Here is a 10203-nt window from a genome sequence, read left to right on the forward strand (position 1 = left end):
GAAAGTAACGGGTTTTTAATCTTTTTTAAATTATAAATTAACATAAAAAAGAATACGTACTAGCGTTTTCTTTGATTTTACATACCAACACAAACAATAATAAATCCAAAAAGCTATTTCACTAGAGATGGAATACCAGTGTGATTTCGAATCATTGTTGTGATTGCGGTTGTCTTTCTCCGGTGTCTGTGTGGAACCAGAATTCAGCGTTCGCGTCTCTCGGTTCAAACGCAGACGCAAACGCAAACGCTGGTTTGTAAATACACTGCTGAAAATGGGCTCATATGAGCTCTTACAAATGGGCCTCAATATAAATACACACTAATGTCCAGCATTGCCTTCGTCTCCATGGTTTAGTGGTAGCTCTGCAGCAGATTCTGGAAAGATTCCTTCCGTCAAAGTTCCGAGTTCTTGATCTTGACCAATCTCATCAAGCTCATGTGCGTACGGGACAGAATCATCGTATCTTTCCTCTAAGCATCGAGCATCGCATCTGAATTTTGCCTGTACTGATTCAATTTCTTTGATCAGGAAACACTCGGTGAATCGGCCTCCGACACCGGAAGCAGATGCGGCCGATGCTCACGGGAACGACGAGCTGACGCTCCGTGAAATCATAAACATCAAGGTTTTCTGATTTGCTCATGCGAATCGATGTTTTTCTTCCCCAATGTTGTGGGATTTGGATGTGACTCAGTGTGGATTTTGAACGTGTTTGGTGGGGGAAATTTATGGTAGCTTGTCGAGAGCGGAGAGAAGGAGAATCTGATGGAGCTCGTGAGGGATCGACTGGTGGAGTGTGGTTGGAAGGATGAAATGAATGCTCTTTGCAGGTTCTGTACTCTCGCTTTTACCTAAAAAAATCTATCAATTTGCTTTGAACAACTTTGTTTCAGAAGAATTTGAAACTGAATTTGAGCCCTGCCTGAAAGATTTGGTCTGTCTGGGAAAAAGATTTGGGTGCACTTGTTGCTGTTTATGCGGAGCTATGATTTGGTGCAGGGAGTATGTAAGGAAGAAAGGCAGAAATGATGTTACAGTGGATGAACTGATACGAGTGATTACTCCAAAGGGCAGAGGTAAAAAGAAAACCATTTCTTCTTGAGTAGTTTTCTTTCAGATGGACATGGAGGTTGTGGATGGAACTGTATCTAGTGGTATTTTGGGTTTGTGGTTAATCCCAAAATCTGCTTTTGGGCTAGTGGAATGGTTTTTGGATGGTGCTTGCATCTGCGGTTTTTGTACATGTTTCCGATTTAGAGACAAGTATAGCTGGAACAGTTTTGGGATGTCAATGAAAAAGCTGTTCATAAGTTCGGCTTCTTGGCTGCTTTTACCTTTGCAAGTTTAAAACAAACATCGAGATGAGATGAATAGAATCCCATGTACAAGTCAGATACTGAAAGAAACAGAGTTACAATTATGTGGTGCTTGTGGGATTTGGGTGTAATGTTGAATGCAATCGCCAAGAAGGAACCTTTTACACTGAACACTAACAGGAATGGCTTATGGAAGCTTAGGGCTTAGTATTTCTATATCAGAACGATGTCAATCACTAGATTCACCAATTTCCATTCTTTGAATCTCACATTTTTTTTTTGGGTTGAACCTTAACGTTTAACGCAGCTTCAGTGCCAGACGGTGTCAAGGCAGAGCTGTTGCAGAAAATTCGAAGTTTCATAGTGTCAGCTGCTCGTTGATGTGTCTTCAAACTTTATCAAACAATCACACATCATCACCACATATATACACTGCAAAGGTATTAGAGGAGATTGTATTCTCGAGCTCCATGGAGCCAAGCATCGTTAGAACATATCTTCGTTTCACATTTTCCCGTCCTTGATACGGAGTTTTGGTCGAATCCAACGATATGTGCCGAGAGCTCCGGCCTTTTGGATGTTATAGTAGGCAGTTCTATATGCGAACAGGTAGGTCTGGTGGGCATTCTGTCTTGTGGTATGACATGTCTGGATTGGGTTCACTCTCTCTTGTATGTCTCAATGGTTGTGTAAGAGTATACCATTATTACTATTACCAGAACTTTGCAAAGATTGTTTACCAGAAAAGTTTGTGTTTGCAATGTTGTTCTTTACTACCAAATACTAATTCGCATATGGGATTCCATGGGGAACTCTATTGTAAAAAAAAAAAAAAAGCTCTCATTTCCTCACAAATAACTTTTGATATTATTACAGAAACAGTGCTCACTTCATTCTCGTGGCTCTGCCTAGTCCTGTCTCTCTCTCTCTCTCTATAATATGCTTCTACACAAATATGTTTCTTCAAGAGAATTCTCTCTCTCTCTCTCTCTCACACACACACACAGAGACACACACTGTTTTTTATTAGGGGGAAATGCCTCTCTTTGCCCTAAAATTCCGACACTCCGTTCTTCTTCGTAAGTTACACGAATTGGACACTCCATTCATACCCCCAAGAGCTTATGCAAAATGGGGAGAATCCTTCCGTCTGTGTGGCATTCGGCCCTTAAGGAGACCCGGCTTTTTCGCAGAGGTCCAGCAGATCAAGCGTCTGGCCCAAAAAAAAAAAAAAAAAAAAAAAAAAAAACAATACATTGCTAATGCGACAGAACTCTATGTCTAATTCTCTGCCAAAAACATCGGCAAAGTAGCTGCAGTTAGGTGTCACACTTGTGTTCATAATCACAGTACTATGTGGATTTTTTGTTCATTCAACTTAATTTCTTCCTTTCTATAAATAGCTAGCATGAACTTACGCAGAAACATTCGATATACTAAAAGTGTTTGAGAAGTTCTGATTCACTTATTTTGTTTCCAACATTCCATCCTAATCACTGATTCAATCTAATCGGCCCAAAACCATTGTTACACATTATTCCCACGTCAGGCTTCATCGAGTTTTTCTTTATATATAAATTTCCTGTTGATTTCTTTTCATTATTTTCTAATAAATTTCTGCCACAGCGAAAGATTCAATGATAATATAGTCAGTAGGGAAGAAGAGTGTGAATATCGAACAAGCACCTCGGGAACAGAGAGCTCAAGGCGGAATTTCGGGCCATCATGTCTAATTCTCTGCCAAAAACATCGGCAAAGTAGCTGCAGTTAGGTGTCACACTTGTGTTCATAATCACAGTACTATGTGGATTTTTTGTTCATTCAACTTAATTTCTTCCTTTCTATAAATAGCTAGCATGAACTTACGCAGAAACATTCGATATACTAAAAGTGTTTGAGAAGTTCTGATTCACTTATTTTGTTTCCAACATTCCATCCTAATCACTGATTCAATCTAATCGGCCCAAAACCATTGTTACACATTATTCCCACGTCAGGCTTCATCGAGTTTTTCTTTATATATAAATTTCCTGTTGATTTCTTTTCATTATTTTCTAATAAATTTCTGCCACAGCGAAAGATTCAATGATAATATAGTCAGTAGGGAAGAAGAGTGTGAATATCGAACAAGCACCTCGGGAACAGAGAGCTCAAGGCGGAATTTCGGGCCATCATAGTGATGAAGAACGGGCCGGAACGCGTCCTCCTCCAATGCTTTGCAAATATTTCTGACCCGGATTCTAACCTGTTACAGTGATAAGAGAAGAGATATAAAATGCAAGAAATTCCCAGTGTTTTTAACAAAAGCATAAAAGAATAAAAACACTGCAACAGCTGTTTTTCAAGTTTTAACCTGAGCTGGAAATCTCGACTCTCCTTTGCACTTTTTGTCTTCCCAAGCTGTCGGATCGATGTTTGTACCTCCAAAGCTTGTTGCCTGTGCAAAAAGATATCATGCCACAGTCCCACAAAACGTTTATCCACAGAAGGGTAGTCCGGCTACAATTGGATATGAAATGAGAAAGCAGATGACCCACCTCAAAGATACCATGTAGCTGGTGAGTGGTATAATTGTAGAGAAAGAGAGGCAATCCAGGTGTTATCGCCCGGACAGAGTCTCTGTATCTTGGAGGCAAACCTGACAAACAAAACTTACATGGTCAGTTGATATTCCAAATGCAATCCATGTGTCTGAAAATGCGTAACACAATAAGGGTAAGTAGCAATTTACCAAACAGTTGACGCTTCAAATCTTCCTGCATCGTGTCGTTGTTGCAGACAAAGACGTAGCCTCCGAGCACTTCATTTCTTGGCAGTATCTCAGATGCAGGCAAGGTTTTGAACCTCTTGTCCACAGCTGAGTTCTGATTGCCATTATCATTGTTGTTTTTGTTGCTGGACCCTTTGTGGGTTACAACATTGCCTGTATACTTGTTAACGTTCAGATTCCCCAAACATTTTGCGCTATTCTTAGGGGACATGGCATTCATACTGTGAATACCACTTAGCAGAGAAGATTTGCCCATGCTTTCCCCGGACTTAGAGTCCAAGTTCAGCATGTTGAAGTTAAGGTTCGTTTCCTGAAACCCGAATTTCTCGCTTGGCCTAACCTCGGCTGGGCTTTTGGCGAGATCAAGGTTGTTCATCCGCTCCCCCTTTGATCTAGTTTGCTCAGCCAGCTTCGATGCAGCCATCAGCCATTTGTGATCCTCTGATGCTCTGGCCTGGCCTCGAAGCTCATTACCCAGTTGCCAGTAGCTATCCATGGTTCAAAACCTAACAAAGACAAACAAAACACAGTGAACCCATTATCCCTTTCGGAGTAAAGAACAATAGCAGAATCATCGAGAAAGGAAAATAAACCCTATGTAATAAACATTCAACATTCAATGCCGATTGCAATGTAAAAGTTTCTTTCACGCCTAAATATAAACAGCATATATCATGTTTTCGGACACAGATGCGGTGTCCCGAAGCAGGAAACAAGTCTTAAGACAAGTCTTGCCATCCGAGATGTGAAATACATATAAGCAGGAAACAAGTCTTAAGACAAGGCAACCTCTTTCGCGTCACTCCGACATAAACGCGAAAGTTCTATTCAAGTTCTCGATGCAGCATTTAACCCAGGAAACCCAGACAAAACACAGAACTAATAAGTTAACATTCGCTCCAGTTAAACCTTAATCCAAAGCCTAATCACAACCATTTCACGGGAAAGATTCAAGGAAATTTGAAGACCCAGATTCATCATCGGACATAAGAGAAATGAAAACGGACGAACAAATTGTTCGGACTGAGAAAACCAGGGCTCCGAGGACTTAAACCCTAGAATCATGCCCGAAAGTCTCACCGGAAAACATTGAAACAAACAAGACCACAGTGGTTTCAGAATATATATATATATATAGAGAGAGAGAGAGAGAGAGGAACCTTCTTCTTTCCTGGATATTCGCCGGACTTGAGAATTCGATTGCCGACAAACACGTCGGAGAGAGAAGGCACTCCATAGGTGGATCTGTAGATTTATGCTACTTGAACTTTGAAAACGTCCCTCTGTTTCAAATTTAATTACGCTATTGCCACTGCAGTAAAACTACGTGTCACCGTCTTAGTAGCTTTCAAGCCGATGATGGTTTGACTCATTCTAGACCGTTCGATCAGTTGACTTGTTTTAAAACAAATCACACGCCAAAATAAAATTACCGATTTCGCCACTTCATTAACCCAATTAAAATCAGAATAAGCTTGTATCCTTAAAACATATGTTACCAAAGTAAAATAATGTTCAGAGGCAGATTATGCGGTCCAATAAATTTCATTTAATTCCAATAACTATATTGTGTAATTAGTCACTTTTAAAACTTATATTATCTTCTTTTATTTTATTGTGTTCTAAACTTATAGGTTAGAACGGTATGGAGACAATGTGTCACGAGAAAGCTCACTTTTGTAAACCCTTTGTACATGTGATCACCATGATTGTCTCGTCCCATATATCATATCCTTTTGCATTAATAATATTTGATATAATATATATATATATATATAATAAAATATAGTTGTAATTAAATTATAATATCATTCAAACATTGGTTGGCAGATCAATATAATTTATATTTGCGATTTCATATGCCCACATCCATTGTTCCTCACGGACATTTATTGTATTAAAGTACCTATTAAATTGTTTTAATTAGTTTTTTCGTACTTATTTTTATGCAAACTTTTACGTATAAATTAATATTTAATTTAATGAAACTAAAGTGGAAAAGCTAAAGAAAAGGAAAAAGAGAGGCATCTTAATCTTGTTTCATGTGATGCTCTATCTTTTATTAACCTTATTTTTTTTTGAAGATTTATAATAATTTAGGGTTTTTTTATATGTGGCTCGTGAACTTAGTTGCATAATTGCAGTTCAAAACCATGAGTTGTCATAATGCTGCTGATCACAGGAAAAGTCCATATGAATAACCTTACATGCTCACAGTAGCATTTTTTTTAATTGATATTTTTATTTATCGTATATGTCTAGTATAAAATTGTAGCTACGACGAATTTTATACGAGGATATAAAAAAAAGAAATTGGATGTCATTACATGTGGGTTAGTTCTATTAAATTGGCTGTATATATATATATATATATATATATATATATATTATTTTAGAATAAAATACATATAGTTCAAGAAAAAAGCCAAAAGTTTCCACCTTTGGCAGGTGGAAAAAATAACGTTTTCTGCTTTAGAATCAGAACTCCTTGGCGTTCATGTAGGCTAAGAACGGAAAACAGTCTCGTAACAAAGGCTTCGAACGGCACCATGTTGGAAAGTTGGGCTGCAAAAAAAAAAAGAACGGCAATCAATAGCCCAAATTAAAAGACCAGGCCCATATAGACACGTGGCTCAAGCCTGAATCTTGGTCTCAGTCTCGGATGCATCGTCTCCAAATAAGCGGATATATTGGTTTTGTTTTTGTCTGAGCTCTTCTTTTGCTGTAATGGCGGAAATTGTACAGGGTTTCTCAAAACCGAGTTTATATGCTTGGATTTTTGCAGAACTTGAAGAGATGGGGAGGAGCTTTACTGGAATTGGCCCGGTTTCGGAACCTCTCAGATCCAAAGCAAATGTTTCAAGGTGCTCTCCTTTTCATTAAAATCTTACTACGACATTCCTGTGTTTTCGATTTAGATTAGTGTTTGATCCTAATTCGTATTAATTTGCTTGAATTCCCGTGTTAATGGATGCTTGATTATAAGAATCAGCAGCGTTTCATCCTCCTCGAGACGTTTCCTGGTTTATCCTGTTTTACACTCCTTTTGTTAATTTCAGATTTTCCACATTCTCTTGTTGATCATCACTGATTTTTTAGGCTGGTTAAGGGCTTAATCGCAGCGGCATGAACTTGAATTCCCATGTTAAATGATTCAAATTGTTTGGCTATAATGATCGTTAGGCCTCCTTTAGCGTTGTTTACACATTTAATTTGTGTAAAAATCGAGATTCTGTATACATTTTTCTTGCTGCCAAACCCTAATGTCAATTAAATTTGAGTAGATGCCATCTGAGAGCTGGAGAAAGCATGCTTCTTATGCGTTTTTTTTTTACTCTTGATCAGGATGAAGCTAGAATTTCAATTTACTTTGATAAAGCTACTCAGTTCTTTCTGTCAAAGAGCTGTGGATGAGGTATCTTTCGTTTTCGTTGATTCTAAAACCAGTCAATCGTCGGCAATAATAACTCCTTCGTGTTTGGCGTTGAATGTGTGAAGTTCGTTCTTATGATTTTTTTCAGCAAACAGAGAACGAGCGCTACCGAAATGGCTGGAATTTGGATTCATACACACAGTTAAACCTCTCTCTCTCTTAAATAACTTTGTGATGTCATCAAACATCATCCGTACCTCTGAACTTGAATTCACCCTCTTTCTTTCTTTTTTTGGTTTTCCAAAATCGTATTTTTCTTCTTTGCCTTCCCCATTTATGAGCCTTTTGATTGCGGGAAGGTAAGAAACATTGGTTTTGTTCAGAAGGAATCATGAATTAAATGTTTAGTTCTAAGTTTGAATTTCCCTTTTCCGTATATCTTCAACGTTTGGAACTTTGAAAATATGACTTGTGTTCTGTGCCCAATTCCCAATTTGTCTGAATTTCGGGTAATGGATAAATGGTTGCATTTAAGTAAAAATTTGAAATCTTGTTGTGACAGTTGAAATTGGTAGAGTTATTAAAGAACCAGGAACTACTTTCAAACAAGGCAGTTAATGTGGTGACTTAACTTCTCTCGTGCTAGTTGTTGGCCCTTTTTTTATTATCTTTCCTTATTCTTCTCACCAACTGTTTTTTTCTTCCCAAGTTCACTCTCCCAAGTTTTCTTGCTGCTTCTTCCATGGCTTCTCTCCTAATGGGTCTTCTCGCTATCTTCAAAGTTCTCATCTTTCTCACTTTTGTTGCTGTTGGGTCCACAGAGACAGGCATTTCTCTCCGGTTTCTCCAGACGCCGCCTGCGTGGTCAAGGTCTTCAACAGCTGTTTTTCGGTATGAGGTTCAGAGACCGGATAGGTCTGATGCATGCAAGAACGAACAATGTTCGTTTGTTTGTCAGGTAATAGATTGATCTTCCATATGAGGCTGTTCTAAGAATGGTGTTCTATCCAGCAATTTCCACGTACGTAGAGGCATCACTTGAAACAAAGAGAGATAGTATTGTGATATGTTGACTAGAGAAAGCAAAGAATATTAGTTTGTCTGTTACTGAACACTACTGCGGCTTGTTACGACAGCTTGATGGGCAGATTCTGAGGCAATGTCCTGCTTCTGTCTTGGTGTTAAAAAATTTGACTGTAAATCAACAACACGAGTTGCTTGTCAAGGTGAAGACATCGAGTAGAGTGATGAATTCATCGGCTCATTCTTGGTTCATTGGTAAGCTCTCCTTTTTTTTTTCTGCTTTCGGGTTTTATCTATTAATTTGGAGATCTCTAAACTGTCAGATTCTATCTCTGTTTGTTAAGACACAATCCCACCAACTGCAAGACTATCAAGTTCTCATAACTACACGAATGGTAAGAGAATCAGCGTTGATGTTACCTTCAGTGAGCCCTGCAGAGGAAATGGTGGTTTCAAGTGCCTGAACTCATCATACTGTGATGTGCGTAAGCTAATGCTCTGTTCGAAACACAAGGTGTTTTCCCAAACAATCGAATGATTTCGGTGTGTACCTTCTTCTACAGGTTATTGCATATGGCCCTTTTCAAGTTGATGCTTTATCTCTTCAAATCTTGGAACCAAACACTAAATACAGACTCGATGTCATCATTTCCTCAGAAAGGTTGAAAGAGCGTGGGGTAGTTACCATGAGAGACAGGATTTGCACAGATATGGCAGGAAATGACTTCAGAAGGACCAACAGCTCTGTATTAGTAGTTCATTTCGGTAATAAGCATTTTCCTAACCAAGTATATAGTTCATCACATTCGGATAGGAACTTGCAGTTTTGATTTATAATTCACTTTCGTAGATAGGAGACCAGTGCTGGCTGATCTATGGACTTCGGTTCCGTCCTATCAGCTGAATATTAATGAGGTCCCTCGAACTGTCTTCGCCACCAACAAAATGTCAGAACTCAAGTTTTTCTTGAACTTCAGCATTCCGGTTCTGAACACAACAGACGAGGTTCTGGATGCGTTTTCTGTCAGCTCAGGGGGCTTGATCTCAGTTCAAGACTTGGACAATAGGACTCACTGGTTTGCTTTCGCAGTACGTGGGTCTCCAGTTACTCTTGCTTTAACTCATTATTTCGGTTTCTTGACTCCAAAAGTACTTTGAAAGAACTCATAGTCAGTTCTTTCAATTTGCAGCTCAAGAACGTAACAAAGACTGGAATAATTACGATAAAGCTAAATACTGGTCTGATAATCGGCAAAACTGGAACTCCTGTGTCAGCTGTCTCTCCTCTAATTCTCCTTTATGGTAGGCTCTCAATCTTTCTCAAGTAGTGTTTCACACCAATGTATAGTCTCATTTGATAAGAGCTCTTTTTTCTTGAAGACTGGGTGCATCCGGGAGTAATGTTAAGTGCAAGTTCATCGGTTTTGACAGAGGAACCGAACATCAACATTGTTATTGAGTTTACGAAGCCAGTTTTTGGCTTTGAGGCCTCAATGGTTGAAGTTTGTGGAGGTAGACTTGCAAGGCAGGTGCATGCACAGGATTTTAAAGTCTGAAATCATCAGCTCAAGATAAGAACTTTGGCATTTCGTACTTATGAACGAAAACTTTTTTTTTTTGTGTAGGTTTCAGGAACTCTCTCGAGCTTTGTACACTCTGACTGTCTTCTCTTCAGCTCAGGAATTGGTTTCCGTCAAAGTTCCTGCTGGTCGACAGTT

At 38.9% G+C, this 10203-nt stretch overlaps 3 protein-coding genes across 8 annotated transcripts in view; 2 read left to right on the forward strand and 1 right to left on the reverse strand.

Annotated features, from left to right (window-relative positions):
- The first annotated feature begins 328 nt into the window (after positions 1–328).
- LOC104823981 (transcription and mRNA export factor SUS1) lies at positions 329–1823 on the forward strand. Its single transcript, XM_010555807.1, has 5 exons — positions 329–440; positions 532–628; positions 739–833; positions 1003–1079; positions 1627–1823. Coding segments are annotated over exons 1-5 (345 nt in total). The 5' UTR covers positions 329–438; the 3' UTR covers positions 1701–1823.
- Positions 1824–2100: 277 nt separating this feature from the next.
- LOC104823980 (B2 protein-like) lies at positions 2101–5335 on the reverse strand. The gene is made up of 6 exons (XM_010555806.2): positions 5250–5335; positions 4051–4595; positions 3857–3957; positions 3673–3756; positions 3454–3564; positions 2101–2532 (listed from the first exon to the last, which is right to left on the reverse strand). The coding sequence occupies exons 2-6, from the start codon at positions 4583–4585 to the stop codon at positions 2488–2490; spliced, it is 876 nt and encodes a 291-aa protein (XP_010554108.1). The 5' UTR covers positions 4586–4595; positions 5250–5335; the 3' UTR covers positions 2101–2487.
- A 1450-nt stretch (positions 5336–6785) lies between these two features.
- The window catches only part of LOC104823982, a 6361-nt gene continuing 2943 nt past the window's right edge, over positions 6786–10203 (forward strand). The window contains exons 1-11 of one of the 6 annotated variants that reach the window (XM_010555809.2): positions 6786–6953; positions 7435–7504; positions 7611–7663; positions 8284–8420; positions 8599–8740; positions 8830–8966; positions 9049–9250; positions 9336–9574; positions 9676–9787; positions 9866–10010; positions 10111–10193. In XM_010555809.2, coding sequence (XP_010554111.1) covers positions 7500–7504; positions 7611–7663; positions 8284–8420; positions 8599–8740; positions 8830–8966; positions 9049–9250; positions 9336–9574; positions 9676–9787; positions 9866–10010; positions 10111–10193 — 1255 coding nt within the window. In that variant the 5' untranslated portion in view covers positions 6786–6953; positions 7435–7499. Of the gene's footprint in view, positions 6954–7434; positions 7505–7610; positions 7664–7706; positions 8421–8598; positions 8741–8808; positions 9251–9335; positions 9575–9675; positions 9788–9865; positions 10011–10110; positions 10194–10203 lie in introns of those variants that run through there. The other 5 variants (XM_019203795.1, XM_010555808.2, XM_019203796.1 and 2 more) reach the window with 5 other exon arrangements.

Source organism: Tarenaya hassleriana, unplaced genomic scaffold (assembly GCF_000463585.1).
Source record: "Tarenaya hassleriana unplaced genomic scaffold, ASM46358v1 Cleome4, whole genome shotgun sequence".
Lineage (NCBI taxonomy): Eukaryota > Viridiplantae > Streptophyta > Magnoliopsida > Brassicales > Cleomaceae > Tarenaya > Tarenaya hassleriana.